The sequence below is a fragment of the Harmonia axyridis genome, chromosome 5 (genome assembly GCF_914767665.1).
Source record: "Harmonia axyridis chromosome 5, icHarAxyr1.1, whole genome shotgun sequence".
NCBI classification, from domain to species: Eukaryota; Metazoa; Arthropoda; class Insecta; order Coleoptera; family Coccinellidae; genus Harmonia; species Harmonia axyridis.
Genome location: NC_059505.1, coordinates 8461536 through 8480345, shown reverse-complemented (window position 1 = coordinate 8480345; position 18810 = coordinate 8461536). Strand labels below are relative to the sequence as shown.

Sequence of the window (18810 nt, the reverse complement as noted above, 5' to 3'; positions counted from 1 at the left end):
AATGTATGGGCTTTAAGACATCAGTAACAGATCCAGTCTTTGTCCTACCAATTGTACGCCTAGATGGACGATTATGTTAAGCATAATCTGCTCGCAATGCCCGATATGTTTGTATTTGTCGTGTTAAACAAATAAAAAATTGTATTGGTTGACCTGCATTTGGGAAAAGTTCGGTTGAGTTTCATACTTGTCTCAAGCACACATCTTCGGGCTTGAAAATAAACAAGAAAAGGGACTAGTGTGATACGGGTTTTAGGCCATTATGATATAAAATTGATCTCATTTTTTATTTTATTTATATCTATAAAATTATAAAAACGAGATCTCCATGCTCCATTGAGAATATCTCAGAATGAGAAAGCGTAAAACAAGATACCATTCCAACATCGAACTTATTTGTTAATTTTATCTTTTCTCGATTGCATACGAGCCGAGTAGAATCGTTTATGCTAATTAAAATCAAGCGAAAGATGAGGAGCGAGAAGTCAATAGACTGATATCTCTAGTCGCAAAAATTACGAAACAGGTTTGATTTCTCTGAATATGAAGTTGTTCTTCCTTTCTAGAAGCTGTTCGCACTTGCCGTGTGTAGAGATTAAAAGATATTACTCATATTCGATATTGATACGTTGCAAGCAGGCCATTGTAATGAGATATGGCGCTCTGGTCGGACTATTCTAAGATAAAATTTTATCAGGGTGGAAACTGGAAGCCTGAAAATGGTACTATATACAGGTTGTTCCACCATTGACTCGGTTAAGCGCTGAAATTTTCGATTTTTTTTTTGACATTGGAGTTGGGCTCCATCGGAACTACATTCTTCAATGGACTAGTTTTCATTTTTTTGTTAAGGAACGATTCTAAAAATTCAAGTAAAATGAAACAAAAATGTGGAAGAATCATTGAAATATCTCTAGAAATGAAAAAGTTATGGGACTTTGAAGTTGCGCTTGAAAGAATAATTTCATAGTCTAGTGTGTGACGTCACGCCACTTACACGAGGCGACTGGTATTCGCAGAGTGCTTACGAATTCATTGGTGTACAATCACTTGTGCCGTTCGTGTCGTGTTTTGTTCGTTACACGATGGCTGAAATCAAAAAAATCCTACAAATATTGTATTGTGCCTATGTGTGCAAGCACGACAATTAAAAACCCCAATAAATTGTTTTTTCATGTACCAAATGACATGAATCAAAGGAAGAAGTGGTGCAAATTAATGAGGCGTGACTTGATTGGACCTAAAACTACTTCATATGTGTGTGAAGATCATTTTGATGTAAGTACCTATCAGTATTAGCTGACTATTTCTGATAATAAAAATACTAGGGTGTAAGTTAGTTTGAAATAAGTTATTGAGTAAAAATAACTTTGTCCTTTCACGAAGCCTTCTTCCATTATGGTGACATAAAAACAAAACTCGAGTTAAAACTACACTGTACAACTACAAACGGCGCGAGAGCCTTGGCGCGGCTAAGTATTTAAACGTAATTTATGGTGTAGCGATCACAGGCAAGTGGCGTGACGTCACAGACGAGTCGGAGACCAAAGACGTTCCGCGCTAAAATACGTCAATTTAAATAATCTATTTCTCAGTCATTTATTGTGGATTTTCAAAATTTTTTCACTGATTTATCAGTTTTGCTCTATATTTTAATTCTATCGTGTCAAATATAGTATTATCAACATCACTAAACTAGTCCATTGTTTGGAAATACACAGGGTACACAACAAATGGTTTTTCTTATGGAACACCCTGTTTTTTATTGAATTTTCAGATTGCATGGAATAAATGTACCCAAGTTTGTTCGAAGTTTCACATGATCAAAACTTACCATTTTTGGGATATTCTGATTTTTCAGATATCGAAGGGTTCTTCTACACACACTCACCGGCAAAAAACTCGGCCACCTAAAATTTTGAAGAAGTTCGTTGACCAAGAACATTCGTAATTTTTTATCGATTTCAATTGTTTCAACGCCGAATAAGAATATAAATTAATTGGTATCTAAACGAACTCCAGAAAAATTGATAGCTTATTTATACATGATGAAAAAAACGTGTACTTGAAGTCCAATTTCTTGACACTCTGAGGAGCAGTTCGGAAAATGTGTAGAATATACGCTCAGTGTATTACAAAGACCATCCTCTTCGCCATCTTTCAGATTTATTTCACCCTGATATCTTGATTTCGTGCTTGATTTCTTTCGAAGATACAGGCCTGGAATTGTTTTAGGGATTCACGGATTGGCTTGATTTTCAAGCTACTTGGCTTGAGCTTGAGTCAAATATTTATTTATCAAGTACTTGAATCATATCAAACTACTTGATTTTTGGCAGTTTTATTGTGTAGTGTCACATCAATAAGAAAAATATTGAAATGAGAAGGAACCCTACAAAAAACACTTCTATTTATCAAACATATTGTATAAAAGAACCGAAAATATCAACTTTTTTGAAATAGAAACATAAATTAAATCACTATAAATCATAACAAAATAGAAAATAATAAAACAACAAAGTTTCTTAACATTGAGAAAACTCCAGACTTTGTTAGATTTCATAATTTTCCATCCAGGATCTAAGACACATGAGGCATCTTATAGATTTGTCGCCTAACCTATTGCGGGTTTTTGTAACTGTAAGAAAAGCTTTGGAAAATTGTCTTTCAACAGGAGCTGAAGATGCTGGCGTTGATAGCAAATCCTTGGCCATTTTGGCCAAGTTTTGAAAGATATTTCTGAAATCTACCAATAGATTTCATAGAAATGTGAGAAAACTACTAATAAAGTCACACTGGCGAACGCTTCAGTCTCTCGGCGCTCGAGGAATCCCCTTATTTAGTCTAAGCGCGCATGAGATTGCAGGAATATATGCCGTGCGACGCGTACATATCAAGCTCAAGTAATATCAAGTCGCTTAATATCAAGTCAAACAATAAATATCTAAAATCAAGTCAAGTCAAGCTCAAGTATGTAATTTTTCACGAGCTTGATTTTCGAGTCAAGTAGTTGGTTAAAATGTCAAGCTACTTGGCTTGATGAATACCTAATTGGTATTGTTTTAATATTCAACAGAAATTTGAAACAAAAATAAAAAATGATTGGGCATCATTTCAATATTTCTTATGCCCATCCTTAGCGGAAACAATTGCACGCAATCGCTGAGGCATCGAATTGATAAGACGAATAATACGATCTTGAGAATTTGCGTCACATTCAGATTACAACGCAAAACCCAGCTTGGCGAATGTTTTCGATATTATAGAACGACAACGAATGTTTCTTAGAATTTCATCCCAGAGATGTTCAATCGGATTCAGATCCGGGCTACATGCAGGCCATTCTAATCGTTGGATATCAACCTCATCCATATATTGGTTAACAATATTTGCATGCCACATGCATTGTCGTGCATTCAAATCAAGTCATCTCCAATAAATGGAGCATAGAGAACTACAGCTTCCAGAAGAACGTCTTGCAAGTAACGTTGATTATTTAGAGCTCAGTTTTTAATAACTAATAGTTCGGTACGTGCTGCTCTTGATATAACGGCCTAGAGCTTGACGTGCTCATAAAATTCCAGTCTTTTATTTGAATACGTGTATCTACAAAAGAAACCAAGATATCAAAGTGAAATGAAAACTGAAAGATTGCGAAAAGGATGATCTTTGCAATAAACTGACCGTACACTCTATAAATTATCCGAACTGTTCCACAGGGTGTCAATAAATTGGTACAAGAACACGTTTTTTTTCACACTGTATAAATAAGCTGTAACATTCATAAAAAAATTTCTGAATTTTTTTTAATACCAAATAATTGATACTCAATTTGGCTCATTAAAATAGAATTCATCCTGTTGAATTCAATTTACAGGGTTATTACCATTGAAATCAGGCGATCAATTTGGACTAAGCCAAGGTTCCGTCTATATATTTGATTATTTAGGCTTTATGAAGTTCAATTAGTCGAATAAAGATTAGTACGGAGTACAGAGGATATTGGAAATTAACATTAACACTCTATTGAATGTATAAAAACTAAGATAAAATAATAAAATGACACAAACACCTAAAAATCTATTATAAAATTGCAATCACCGTCAGAACCTCGGTCAGAACAAACAGTTCAACAATCTAATCCAATTCCTCATCTAATTTTATCATGGCTAATACGTTCATTCTGCCACATCTTTTAGAACAAAATCGTGCGAGAATATCTCAGATTCCCACAGATCTCATGGTCATATTTTATTATTATATGTTGGTACTCGGAACTCTCCTGCCACAGATATATCTACATATAATCTTTCAAATTGGTGTTACCGAAAACTGTTCTTTCAATCCAAATTTTTCAAGGTAAAAATCACTAAACGATATTTATGAAAATATTCAATTAATTTCGATAAAAATCCAGTGGACTAGAGAAAATAACGTATAATACTCGTAGAGAATGCTCATTCTACTACCCGTTTATTCAAAAACTAGCCACTTCCTGGCTGGTCTTTGAATTTTGAACTCGTGGAGAATAGCAATGCCTTCTGCACTAACTTTTCCTGGGCAGGAGCATAAACTCTTGACCTTGGGCTTAAAAGTCAATTATTGACAAGCTCTGTACAAAAAGCAATACACGAAAGAATTATATCTAATACTAAAAATTTGTTATCATAGGATGAACAAATATTCAAAGCTGATATGAGGTAGCCAAGAATTAAAATGCTTGAGTGAAATTGAAAACACTGCAGATTTCATGTACAAAGGATCATTATTTCTTTTATTAACTGGAATATCTCCACTCATTAAAAGGAATCTAAAAATAAATATCGTCCCTCAGAGTTCTAGCATGCAATAATTATTTACGAAGGCCTGATTATAAACTAATAAAATGAACATATTATCATCACTTATTCTCGAGCTTATTTTGAATATCAGATGTTCTATGTACTGTCTTTCAGAATAGTTATTTATGCAACTACCGAGGCAACTACTTTGGAAAATGAGTCTTTTTTTTAGGTCATTTGTCACAATGTAATTTTTCGGTTGTCCGTAAACACGAAAAATCTGAAAATCTTGAAATTTTAGGGTAGATTCCGATCTTGAAAGTCGCATTTGGTTGTAAAAAAAACAATTTCAAACTTCGTGCAAAATTTCTTAAAAACCCCGTAACCAGAACTAGAAAATTCAAAGACAATACTTATCAATTTAAAAAAATGAAAAACCGTCAGATTTGAAAAAAAATTGAAAATAACAGACGCCGTCACGAAATGACAGAGCAATATGTTCGGAGAACGAAAACACAAAAATACAATGAAATACAAAAAAACATTGTAAAGGTAACACTCAAATTAAAACAGCAACTTTTTCTGAAAATATTATCTTGTGAAAAACCTTAATCTCCAGTTCCTGTGAAAATTTGTAGGTGACAGATCAATGAATTTTTTATTTAAATTTTTAATTCAGTTCCATTCAGTAGAAGGAATATTGATATCTTCCATTACAAAATTCCAAAAGTTTATTATAATATAATGAACCAAAAAAGTAGATAATATTTTCAATATATTTTATAGAAAACAAATATATGACTCACCCAATAATATAAGCTGTTCCGGTTGTTTTTTATGTTTCTGTCACTGGATACACTCCTTTGCCTCGAACCATTATTTTGTTTAAAAATTTCTTCAAACTGCCAGGGCTCAGCATACACAGGTTCTTCATTATTAACACTTACAAAAAAGGAAGATTTAGACTCTTCCAATTTATTGTAAGGAGAAGACACACAGTTATTGCCATTCAAACAATTGAAATTCAACGCTTGAACTAATAAGTTGTTTGAAGTAGGGGATGAAGTATTCAAGGGTAAATTATCAGGTACAGAAGGAAGAGTTCTTTTTTTGCTGGTTGCACTTGTATTCAAACTGTTTTTCAATAGACTATCATCACTATCTTCCCCAGATGTAGTTGAAACATCAGTTTTCGCAGATCTCCTAGTTTTCAATTTGTTATTCCGCAAAGCAGATTCTAATTTGTTGAGCATATATTTGGGATCATTCCTTTTAAAATTTGATTTATCTTTCAAACATAAAGGTTCTCTAACTTCACTATCTACATTTTTTGTAACATGCAGGAAAGATATGTTCTTTTCAAAATTATCAAAACTTCCTCCCTTAGTATCAGCTACATTTGAATCTTGTAAGCAATGAGCAAAGGTTCTAGGTGGTTTTTTAGGGGCTGGACCAGTTGGTAAAGGTTTTTTGAGAGCATTTTTCAAGGTATCTGTCATTTCAAGCTCTTGTTTAATAGGTTTCGATATTTGTGCTTTCTTCAAGCTATTGGTTTTTGTCATCTTTAGTAATGTGTCCAATTTTTTTAAAGCTGAGGTCAATTCATCTTTGTCATTTTTATTCAGTGCATCACTTTTTTCATTTTTTTCTGCACAGTCCGATTTAGTAGGTAAAACATTGACTTTATTACTCAATGAATTTCTTCTTGAAGTATTAACAATATTTTTATTGCTTATTTCTTGCTTATCAATTATTTTCAAAGTACTAACTTTGTGTATATCACTAATATCAGAAGGCTTTTTTTCACATGAAACTTCTTCCAAGTTTGAATATATTGGTTTTGGGACAGTCTTATCGCAAGTTTTCATTCTTAAAGACTTAGGAATAGGTTCTGTATATAAAGCTGATACATTTTTCACTAATTTATCATTTCTTTGGCATGATTCTTTACTGTCACTGCTACTACTATCAGAGTTTGCTGAATTGAACTTATTCCTCAATACATTGAAATCCATTGAGCTTTTTGATTTCAACAAAATTGGTTTATTGTCTTTCAAGAGAGAAGGCACACTTTTCTTAACACAAAGCACTTCACTGGTATTAAGAATTTTATCACAATCTTTAATTTTCGTAGTACTCACAGGTTTAATGATGTGTTTGAGGTCTTGGCTTTTGTTTAAAACACTGGAACGTTGAAACGCAACTTTATCAGAATTTTTATCCAACCTGAAAGCGGGTGTACGTTTTATATTTCTTTTGCTTGGATCACTTAACTGTCTTTGGAGATTTAAAGGTACAACACTACACTCTGTCTTTGAGTCACTTTTTGAGATAATTACGTTATCCCTAGTTCCATTTCTAAAGCCTAGATTTTCTTTGGTACCATTAGAATTTTCTATATTTTCAAACTTTGATTTTATTGATTTCACCCTGTTCGTGTTTTCAGGAGGCCTATACATTGTGAAGTGTCTCGCATTTGTACATAATGCAACCCGCTTTATTGCACAGGAAACTGTTGATTAAACTGTTAGCTGAAGTAACAGGTGGCAGTCCTTCAACCACTTGAATAGTGTAATAATCTTATTGCACTGAAAGAATATTTTCCAATTAGAATTGAATTGATGTATTTGAAGCCAATGAACTACGCCATCGTCAAAATAGCAAATTACTCACCACAACTAAAATTTATGATATATAAAGAGGATATTTTCATTCTCTTAATTCCATTTCCATAATTGGTTCAAATGTCAAACAAACAATGTCGAGTGTTATCCTTTTTATTTAGAGTAACACTCCAGTTTAATACCACCAACACAATCAACAACTTTCAATACCATAAACAGAGAACAGCCGAAGTTTACATCCGAGCATAACGAACGGACTCGAGAACGAGAATCGTATATTGTGCTAGTAGTAGGTCCTATTTTTTTTAAACGAATGAATGGAAAGAACACAGAAAAAACGTTATGAATGACAGAAGGTATGCTTCACACAATGAATAGATGTGTATTAAAAGTTGCCTGACATTATCAAATCTCTGCAACTCACAATACACGACTCTAGGTTTTTCTTTCCCAAAATTATCCTGCTTACAGCCGGACGGACTGAAAGCATTGGGCCTGGGATCGAATTGATCAGTCGTGGCTCAAAATACAAACATCGTATATAGCGCCTTATTAGAAGAACGAGTTTCAAAAAATTATATTGTTGTGTAAAATATAGATTGCTGTTTATTTTAATTTGATATTCTATTAGAACTGAAAGCGTAAATTTGAAATTTTAATCGCTAGATTTGTTTTCAATGTACAGTTTCTAAAGGGCTAATTCTAGAAAATAATAAATCAAACATTGATATTGAGTTCTCAAAGGTAAACACTCGTATAAAATCGATGCAAGATCTAATAATTTACACATTTAATTTAAACAAGACAAATAACTGCTATTTCTTTTTTCAATAACTGTATATCTTGAAGGGTTTGAAATAAAAAAAATAGTTTAATATTCTTCTTCCCCAACAACTTCTACCTCATCAGGTGGAGGAGGTCTACAGAAAATTTGAGCATTAATTGAAAAACTTGTTTTTTATATGAAATTATGACATAATTTAAAACATTTTTCAATTTTAATTTAATAAATATAAACATTTTAACATATAATAAAAAATAACTGGTACCATATCATCATTAGGATTAAGAATACATCATTTTCACCAAAAAATCTTATATATAAATTATCACAATTAGTTTCACTGTTCTTGTTTAAGGATACCAAATTCTTCAAGAACGTCTTGTAAACCATCAGGGATCCTCCCTTCATCTATTTCTTTGCCCCAAGAAACATACTGAAATCGAATAATTATCAAGAATTTCTCTCAAAATGTCAAACATCGCCAAAACATACTCTTTCAAATTCCTTTCGCAATGCAAACACTGCTTTTTCTCTGTCTGCAACTAGTTCTTCTAGATACTGATATCTAAGTTTCTTTCTTGCTCTGCATTCTCTTGCACTCTGCCTACTTCGTTCTGAAAGTTTTAATAAATTAATTTTAATTTTTCCACAATATTATTGACCATCATGCTTGATTGATTTATCCTCAGAATATTCTAATTTAGCTGGTAATTGAGCTATTGAGAGTTAAAGCTATCAAACTCACTTTAGGATGAGTACAAATTCAAGTATAAATAAGAATACATTATTTCATCTATTGAGCATATAAAAAAGGAGGGGATAGTTGTTTGCGAATGATCTCAGTCCTTATTTCCAGGTTTATTCAAACACTTAGTATTTTAATTTTTAACATTCATCCATTCATCTTTAATTCTCTCATTTTGGAAACTTGAGGGTAGTTAGGTGTTAATATACAGATTAATAAAATAATATTGGATACTAATGTTTTATTTGAGAAACATGAAAAAAATTTCAATGTGATAAAAATCAGAGGTCTTCTCTACATTTTTCAAAGAAATTTGTATATTTACAATGAAAAATCAAGAGTTATTCAGTTTCTTATAAGCAATCAGTCAATTTCAATATACATACAAAAAAAATGGGTCTTGGAAAAACATGATATGTTCAATTATATAAAATTTATAGAAAATCAACATACAAACCTAACTTCGCTCTCATGTCCACTTTATCTCCTGATTTTCTTCCTGGCTTACGTCCCCTCTTTCCTGATTCCTTACGAATAGGACCTTCCTGTAAGAAAACAGATTATTCAGATTATTAAATTATATTACATACAAAAGGCAAGAAATTCCACAAAATGTGACATATTTCCGGTTTTTGGAAAAACAAATTTCATTTTCCATGATATGCTGTGTTAGTAGTAAGTCAAAAAGTACCAGGAATTGATCAATGAAACATAAAAATGTTATCCAAATTCAAAGTATGGAAATAATCTGATGATTAAAATATTTTTTGAGCACATTTTCAGGAAACAATTTCATTATTAGAGCTGAATTCTTTTTTATGTCATCAGCAACTGATACAGTTGCCTTGAAGTGTTAAATTGAGAGAAAAATGTTAAGCTCTTCTACTAAAACTGAGAAAAGTAGAAATATGCGTAGTCAGTATTTTAGTCATTAGCTTATTCTCGATATACTTTGAATTGTTTCCACATTCTCATAGTAGGTTAATGTGAAATTTTCTTGCAATATAATCGCAGGGTATTCAAAATATTGTGTAGAAATTCGGACCATAACTTATGTTCTTCAAATAAGAACCCTGTTTTTTCACTATTGAATTGAATTTTGCGTGGAAAAATATTGTTTCAACTTAATCATGATTCTAAATTCAGTCATTTTTGCGTTATTTGGGATGTTCTTATCTTAATTCATGATGTACGAGTATGTAAAGTGAAATTAATCAAATGTCTTTTATGAGAATATGATAATTGAAATGAAAATAATCCAAAACTCGAATCAAAAATTCTCGACACTGTCTGTGCAGAACTTCTCTTGGGAATTATAGGAGCTTTTCTGTAATAAAGACTTGAATGGTTCAAAATACGGTTAACGAAATTTTCACAGTCAAAATTGATCATTTTTACAAATGCTTTTGTCGAATTTTCAAAGTGAAAATAATATTGTTGAACAAATATATGCGTTAAGCAATGTTGCCTTTACTTTTTAAACTCCGCACTTTTCAATTCTGAATATTTTTCGTGCAACGTAGTTTAGTTGAAAAGTGCAATGTGAAGTGTTACAGCAGATTTAACTGAATCCTTTTATACTTAAAGGGTTTTAGTTTCTGTAAATGACAAAATACCTAGTTGTCAAGACGGCGTTAAACAGAAATAAATATTACGTTGCCTAGAGAGTGGGTACTTTAGCTACAACTTATTTATTCACTGCTTTTTTATTCTAGATACAGTATTTATGACCAGCCTAATGAAGAGAACGAAGAGCCGTTTTAATAATTTACATTACATCGAGAATATATATGCATTTGTTTCTTGTTTCAAAGGAATGTTCATTCCGACCTATGTAAATATAATTGAAATCTGGGCAAGTCTTTAATAATTAATATAAGGATCTGTAATGATGGATCTCCTACGCTGTACGAAAGTGGGTATAATTAATTTTTTTGGTTAGTGTACAATTATAAACTCAGTTTTGTGAGACCGTTGGATTTTTTTTTGAATATGTCTTCAAATTATTATTGGTCTTCATCGCTAAAAAAAATGGGTGGTAAAATTGTACAAGCCACCTTATATTATACTATATTAAGATATAAAATTTTGAATTGCGTATATCGGTGGAACTTTCTCAAAAACATTTAAGAAATAAAACTAAAAAAAAATAGTTCCATAATGTAGATCGTATGTTGAAAATAATTTTTCCTTTTCAAAGAATTCAATTTAAAATTCAATAATAAATCTTAAATGACTACAAGAATATATTTCTTGTTGAAAGATTTTTGTGCGATATATTTAAATATTGCACTAGGAAATTCATGAAATATAATTAATTCGTACATAGAGACTATTAATGTTGCCGATAAAATAATCTACCTCACATGTTACAAAAAAAATTGAAAATGTGTACCTAATATAGATTTGAATAAAATGAGTGTGTTATAATTACTGAAATAATTGGAGGAATTAGCGAAGTAGTAAAAATATTCGGAATCAGAAATTCTACGCATTATGAGTAATGATACGTACTCCTTGACATATATATTGCAAAACAAAAGTAAACGTAGATTCCATGCATTATAACAAAAAAGTGCAGTATGCATCAGTGAATCAGTTTCCGTTAACACAAAAAATAGTTCATATTCAACTTATCGAAACAGAAACCAAAACAAATATCGAAAGACTGCATTTATCAAAATATTTATAGCAATGTTTACCGTGTTACTATGCAGTAAAGTCGATTGATGAAGTATGCTTTTTGTTAAAAAACTCAACATTAATTATTGAAAAATATTAACTACATGTTTCTCGACTTACCGTTCACTGTTTCACACAGAAAAATGCGTAGTTTAAACTATTATATACCTAGCAAAGAAAGCTACAGGCTACAGCCAAGAGCGTAGAAGGTATCACCGTGTAAATATGACATCGTTGCGTTGTAGATTCGATGTATTGCGCAGTTGGATGAGAAATGATCGACCGAACAGCCACTATACGAGACGAGCAAAGAATAAGGAAAGGACTACCATAATCTGACCATAATAATAAATGATAATATTCGAAGTGCGAGTAATTTTATTATTCGCGTTCGAAGACCAAAATCGTAAATAGTAACGGATGTGTTTTCGATAAAACAAGACCAGAACTATAAAACAGTCGATAACAAACAATCCTAGAAAATTCAAAAACATATATGAAGAAGAATTAGAAGGTAAGGTCAATTTATTATTAGGAGAATATTTTGAAATTCAATAATAATTGTAACTAATGTCATCTTACTAAGCCACATTCTGGTGGATGCGCTACGATAAAAGGATAACCTAATTTTATATTGCTAGTCGAAAAATATTTCAACTTACAACGTTACATCCTTTCGGTAACCATTTGAGGACAATTTGAAACTGATAAATGCAGTAGAACTTCAAAAAAGAATTTCAATAACTCACTACTTTTCATTCATGAACAATAAATACTGACACGAGCGCAAGCGCCAATAAACAAGAATTTCAACCCAAACGTGCCCCACTGATAAAACGAATATCAATTAATATTGTTATCGAAGCAGAATTATTGTACTCTTGAATCATTATTAGTAATTCTTCAAAAAACCGAATTCATTAGAAAGCAGGAAAATATTAGTGCGAAAACATCAGTCAGCCATTCAAAACGATGAAAAATAAACAGACAATAAGCACACTTTCCATTCAAAAACCTAATTTTCTAATTTAATAGAATATATTAAGTGTCAGTTATTAATTACCAATGAAGGTTGTTCCTCGATCACTGCCATTTCTTGAAAATCCATTTTTATCACTAGATCTCAATATTTGGTCAAGAAAAAGGTAACACTTCGAAGAAAATACAATTCAACGTGTCTTTTCTTTTTGTGTGTTTACAAACATATGCAAGGTCATTGAATGTTACGTCAGATCTTCCACCAGAATATGCGCAGAACGCGATCATGATACGCTGAAATCCTATTTATATGCTTAGAGCTTCCACCGTAAGAGGACGGTATCTGATATAATTAATTTTCTTCGACCGCAGAGTTGAAATTGGCGGATGCGCTTCATTAAATTTACTAAACAAACCAATGTGTTCTGGACTTCTTGGCTCCGAATTCAGTTCATAGTAGTGAAAATTCAAAGAAAAGCCGAAGGAATAAGATATTTCAAATGAATGTTATAACTCTTACAAGAAGGGAGTAGGTATTATATAATAGGAATTAGGAATATAATTATGAAATCATGAATACTGCATTAGGAGTATGAATGTTTTTAAATTTGATTTCTCGAGTTTCATGCAGTTAATTCTTCGATTCATATATATCAGCACGTAACCAAAAAGTTTAAACCGGCATGTCATGACGATGTATTTAGGGATAGCAAACTTGAATGGAAAATGCTGAATGATCCATATTAGAAAACGGTACAGACAGACACGAGCCAGCACCGATCAGGATTGCGCCAAAGCAGACGAAGGATATTCGCTCAATGCCAGCGTATGTCTGCAGTGTTGCCGAACTTACAGATATTTTTGCAGATCTACCGAAATCTGAAAAAATTCTACCGATTTTTAGAATTACCCCGAACTTCATCGTATTCTTTCAATAATGGATTCCTAACCAGAAATTAATGAAAAAATAAATTTGCTGTGTCCACATAAATCACAGATTAGTATGCGGATTCGGGGAATCCCCGGACCAACTTAGCTAGATTCTGTAGCATTAGTGTTGATTATCGGAATGATTATACTAGTTATCGAGTGTAATAAATGAATTCATAGCGAAAATCAAAATTCTACAAGATTTGAAACCACTGAAGCAACTGGAATTAAAAATATTAATGTACAGGGTGTTTCACGTAAGAGGGTCACTGGAGTTTGTGGCTTATCCTTTGAGCAATATTGATAAGTGACCATCACAATGACAGTATATTTCACGGGTTATCCAAACATGTTATCGGAAAAACTATCGACCCAAGGCAGGGAAAGTCATTGAGGAAAAACCGTTTTTCCAAAAAAAATTTTTTTTGATTCTCAAAATGACAAGGTCTAAAGACTATTTCTCATCAATTGTTTCTCCATTTGAACTTCCTGTTTTCAAAAAAACAGAAGACTTTTTTCTCGCAAAATATACTTCATAATATTTCTTTAGATTTTAATTTTTGTATTTTACCTAGCAATGTTTTGTTTTATTCTGGATATTTCTGGTGTTTGTCATTGTCAAAAATTGTTCTACTATTGAGCCGAGTTATTATTTAAACATTGAATAGCGAAAAACGGTTTTAGTCTGGATCTGCTGATTTCTCATCCGAATCTACCGATATTGCTTTGTAGAGATCGGCAACACTGTATGTCTGTGTCAGTCTGTTAGGTTATGTGTCGGTACGGTTACGTTAATATGTAGTTGAATTCCAATGACTACAAGAAACTCAACTTGTTATTTGGTGTAATTCTCTTGGGAATTAGCAAAAATGGACCATGAAAAATTAATAGAATTAGTTAGAAGCTATTCTTTTCTTTATGACGTGAGTGATCGAAGATACAGTGATGGTCAGCGCAAAGATGAGGCGTGGAAGGAAATATCGAAACAACTTCGGTTTCCAAGTAAGAAAATGTTCATTGCATTATTGATCATTTATTATCTATAATCAGTATCATCAGTAGCGGAACATTGCAGGCAGAGTAAACGCGAGCATTAGAAGAACATGTGGAAACCCCGAAAATCGTTTGCAGTTCACTAATATTGAAATGAGGATATGATCAAGGGCGTAGATCTTTTTTTTTTCATGGGGGGGCAATCGAAAAAAAATTTTTGACGACATTGTTTACTCATATCTATGATGTAAGAAAAATAGGTTTGATAACGAAGTCTGAACCAAATTACTCGAAATAATTTTTTTTATTACCAATTCGATTGTTCTTATCTTATACTGGGTGTTCCTGAATTGGAGTTACGAAGAAAAATGAGAAATTCCTTGGATAATTTTAAAGATAAAATGGCCCAAAAACATGATCCCGCAAACGCGTTGTTTTCGAGATACAGGGTGTTTCTGGTATTCCTACTTTTTTGTGATGCTTAACCAGTTTATCGAATATTTATTAATCTTCGCTACAGAGTTAGTAAATAAATACCAAAACTTATAATTTATTTATTTATCACAGCTACCTAACTGGATCTTTATAATAATTTGGATTTTCCAGAGAATTACAATAGAGAGATGTTTGAATTTTTTTCTCGAAATCGATTGCAGATACGAAAAAACTGCAACAAACAAAAAGTGTAGTACTGAACCGGAGTTTCTTTTTAAATTTTTCTAATCTACCAGTGGCTCACAAAAAATAATTCTGGGGGGGCTATGAGAGAAAAACTTGAACTTTAACACCTGTATCTCAAAAATAAAGCGTTTGAGGATTCATGTTATGGGACTTTTTTCTTGAAATGACCCGAGAAATCTGTTATTTTCATTAGTATCTCCAATTAAGGAACAGCCTGTAGACATAGTCAATTCAAAACTGATTTCTTCACAAATAAATTGCAATTTGAATGAAACATTATAAATTGTAAAACACAGCCAGACAAATTTTCGATGCGAATTACTCAGTTCAGTTCTTTGATAACTACATATTGAAATTTTGTGTCGAGAAGATAAAAGACCGAAAACAACGGGCAAGTGTATACCGATGACGAATATATAAACCACAGTTGGCAAATAAAGGGCGATGCCGAGAAAACGGATAGATAAAGGAAAATAATAAACCTCAGCCAAAGACGAACTCGTAGTACAATAAAAGTACTAATTTTGAAAGTGATAATAAACTCATAAACTGTAAAGGGGTGCAGAGATTTACCCAATTTAGAAATTGCTTGAGAGGTAGGTTATGAAGGGTTTTCCAACAAGAGGTTTCATTGTGATATTAAACAAAAACGAGTATTTTAGAAATCAATGGATGTTTATTTTATTGTAAAGAGAAAAGTATACCATTAAAGATGGAAAACGATATCAGCCAAATGGCCGCCACGGCTACGGTTGCAGCACCATATCCTTTTCATGAAATTTTCCATGGTCATTTCGCACATTTGCTGCTGTATGTCCTTGATAACTTCATGAATTCCATCTTTAAGGTCTTGAATCAATTGTGTAGATTGGCATAGACCTGACTCCAAAGCAAAAAGTCTGAAGGTGTTAAACCACAGGATTAAAGCGGCGACATTTGAAGGGACCCCCTTTCACTTGATTTCCGTATCGTTTTTTATGCGACTCACTTTTCAACACCAGTCACCAACCGCTTCCAAAATGGGTCGATTTTGTTGCGATTCAGCAGCGATTCGGTCCATGAGGTTTTTTTGCGTTAACTCGTGTGGTCCCATACATCGAGTTTCTTCTTGAGACCAATATTATGCAAATGGTTTTTTTGTGCAATTCCTAGCTCTTGAGCAATCGAAACAGTGCTTACATGACGGTCGGATTTGACAATATCCATGGTTTCATCGACATTTTCGACAATTGGACTTCCAGTGCGTGATGCATATATTTGACATCGAAATTACTGGAACGGAATCGACGAAACCAAAACTGCGCGTTACAATATCAGGACGATAAACACTATTCACATTTTCAGCAGTCTGTCTTGCATTTTTTCCTTTTTCGAAGAAAAACTAAAATATAGCGTTTTTCCTCTTTGCTAAACTGAGTCAACTAATCACTGAACTGTCAGAAAAGTTTTTGTAGTACGAAATCTCATCGGCTTTATACAACGCGAGATACAGATAACTAAAGCCATCTATCAGGAAAATAATAGTTTTCTTTTTATTTCACCTAATAATATTCAGGAGTGCCGCATATGCGTGACTGAAATTAATCGATATTTGGAAGGTGTTGAAAGGTGCCAATAAAGTAAGAATGGACTGTCTCTCAAAAGCTCTTTCAATTTCATTTCATAGGTCTGTCTTTAGTGGATAATATTTGGATTTGGATTATTCTTTAGTGCAGAAAGAAAAAGTGAACTATTTTTGTAAAATTCGCAGTGTTTTTTCACAAAAGATCAAATATTCAGTTACTGGTGTTAATACACACTCATCGTTACATATATCGTCAAAAGTCTCAGTCTCCCCCCTCAACTTGTTGAATGTAACATAATTTTTCGTGTGTGGAATCTTCACTATCTTATCACTTCATTGAAAACAATAGACCAGCAAAAAATGTTTCTTCTTCTGGAGAATACAGATGTATTCGAAGTTAATCAGTTTTCAGCGAATAATGAGAGTTGTAATATTGGGAATATTCCGTGGAACATGCCGAGACATCGAATTTTTCATGAGGCAAAGAGTAACAAACAAATATTTCTATATACATTGCACTTGAAATAGAGGAAAATATTCATCTCATTTCCAGTACATAGATTGTTTATTTCTTGAGAAACCTAGGGGGGCCAAGACTTTTGACAATGTGTGTAGATAATTTTGCTGAGTGGACGATTAGTATCCATTCCTGTTCTACCATTCACGAACAGAAAAACCTAAGATGATAATTGTTTTCCATTTATTACAGAGAAAGACTGCAAGAAAATATGGGCTTCACTACGAGATGCATACCGACGTGCCTTAAAAAAACACCTAGAGACTCCGCCAAATATGCTAGACAACAAACTCACAAGAAAATGGAGGTTCGAGGACGAAATGTCATTTCTAAATCCTTTTCTGAAACTTAGACCCACTGTCTGCTCTGAAGCATCGAATGAAAACGAAGACAGTGCAGGAGAAAATAGCTCCGGTGAAGAAAATCCAGGGAGGCCAGTTACCCCATATACAGCTCCACAAACATACATACTTCCGAAGGAAACACCTGTGACCCAGCATCCAACCTCACAAAGTGGATCTTCTCCACAAGCCACATCGGGATTGAAGAGAACAAGAATCAGGCAGAAACCTTATACAAGATATGCCGTCAGAGACACGTCTTCAACGTCTCTTATGAAGCTTATTTTGGAGAATAAAGCGAAGACCAATGATATTCAGCAATTTTTCGAAAGCATTGCCACGACAGTGCAATCATTTCCACCAAGAGAAAGGGCGCTGGCAAAAGCGAAAGTATTCACTGTTATATCCGAAATGGAGATTGAACTGTTGAATAGGGATTTGTGCACTTCTTTAGAAGATGTAGGTTCGCCTGCATCGTATGAAGCTCAAAAGCAGGAACCAATGTTTGTAAATAGTGATTAGCGGCAAGTAGACTTTATTGCGTCTGAATTAATGTACAAAAACTTTATAAAAATACAGTATATTAGGAATGAAAAACCTTTTTATTTCTACCAAATTAATGGTACAGATGAGTGATTCACTTGCATATCTTGGTAACACCAATACAATTCGTGAAATGTCAAATTTAGATATGAAAACTTCGAATTTTAGTTTCTTTCTCTGTTTTCGAAAGTCACAGATTACTCCATACAGTTAGAAATTGCGAGTTTTCCTCATTGGAAGTTATTCGTTCTTCCTCGGATAACTCATTTATTTTCATTTTAGGTATAGGATTTGCTCAAGTAACTTCCCCTCTTCTTATACGTAGAATTGACTGAAATGATAACAAATATTGGTTCTAATTCGAAAATCTTGTGTTTTGGTGAATTTGAGTTGTCCAAGTTCATGATCTTCTGATAAACACCCTGTACATTTTTGGCGCAAACCGCAGTCTTATAAACCTTTATAAAGGGTGTTTCTTTTAGAGCTATAGAACTTTAAATTGCAATAAAACAACGATGGATTATTCGATTGACATGAATTTTATTTATCCGCAAGATAATCTTGTGGCATTACATTTTAAATATGATTTCTGGCATATGACCGCCACGGCTGGCTCGGATGTAGTCCAATGTGGACGTCCAATTTTC

The 18810-nt window shown here is 33.0% G+C and overlaps 3 protein-coding genes across 5 annotated transcripts in view; 1 reads left to right on the top strand and 2 right to left on the bottom strand.

The window, feature by feature from the left end:
- The window catches only part of LOC123680457, a 79157-nt gene extending 71460 nt beyond the window's left edge, over window positions 1-7697 (bottom strand). For all 3 annotated transcript variants that reach the window (XM_045618365.1, XM_045618366.1, XM_045618367.1), the window contains exons 1-2: window positions 7455-7697; window positions 5588-7369 (exon numbers count right to left, since the gene is read on the bottom strand). In XM_045618365.1, the coding sequence (XP_045474321.1) occupies window positions 5588-7240 (1653 nt within the window). In that variant the 5' untranslated portion in view covers window positions 7241-7369; window positions 7455-7697. The remainder of the gene's footprint in view (window positions 1-5587; window positions 7370-7454) is intronic.
- A 687-nt stretch (window positions 7698-8384) lies between these two features.
- Window positions 8385-12836, bottom strand: LOC123680455 (REPTOR-binding partner). The gene is made up of 4 exons (XM_045618364.1): window positions 12680-12836; window positions 9392-9479; window positions 8682-8803; window positions 8385-8622 (listed from the first exon to the last, which is right to left on the bottom strand). Exons 1-4 carry the CDS (start codon window positions 12722-12724, stop codon window positions 8527-8529), a joined length of 351 nt encoding a protein of 116 aa, XP_045474320.1. The 5' UTR covers window positions 12725-12836; the 3' UTR covers window positions 8385-8526.
- Window positions 12837-14272: 1436 nt separating this feature from the next.
- LOC123680454 (transcription factor Adf-1-like) lies at window positions 14273-18217 on the top strand. Its single transcript, XM_045618363.1, has 2 exons — window positions 14273-14526; window positions 17472-18217. Exons 1-2 carry the CDS (start codon window positions 14394-14396, stop codon window positions 18140-18142), a joined length of 804 nt encoding a protein of 267 aa, XP_045474319.1. The 5' UTR covers window positions 14273-14393; the 3' UTR covers window positions 18143-18217.
- The last annotated feature ends 593 nt before the right edge of the window (window positions 18218-18810 follow it).

What these genes read in the sequence shown, in the direction of transcription:
- LOC123680455 (XM_045618364.1), bottom strand. Translation starts at nt 12,724, where the DNA reads ATGGATTTTCAAGAAATGGCAGTGATCGAGGAACAACCTTCATTG. An exon ending in TCGAGGAACAACCTTCATTG is followed by an intron (nt 9,480 to 12,679) that starts GTAATTAATAAC and finishes GTTTTCTTACAG; the next exon opens with GAAGGTCCTATTCGTAAGGA. An exon ending in TGCGAAAGGAATTTGAAAGA is followed by an intron (nt 8,623 to 8,681) that starts GTATGTTTTGGC and finishes ATTCGATTTCAG; the next exon opens with TATGTTTCTTGGGGCAAAGA.
- LOC123680454 (XM_045618363.1), top strand. Translation starts at nt 14,394, where the DNA reads ATGGACCATGAAAAATTAATAGAATTAGTTAGAAGCTATTCTTTTCTT. An exon ending in GAAACAACTTCGGTTTCCAA is followed by an intron (nt 14,527 to 17,471) that starts GTAAGAAAATGT and finishes CATTTATTACAG; the next exon opens with AGAAAGACTGCAAGAAAATA.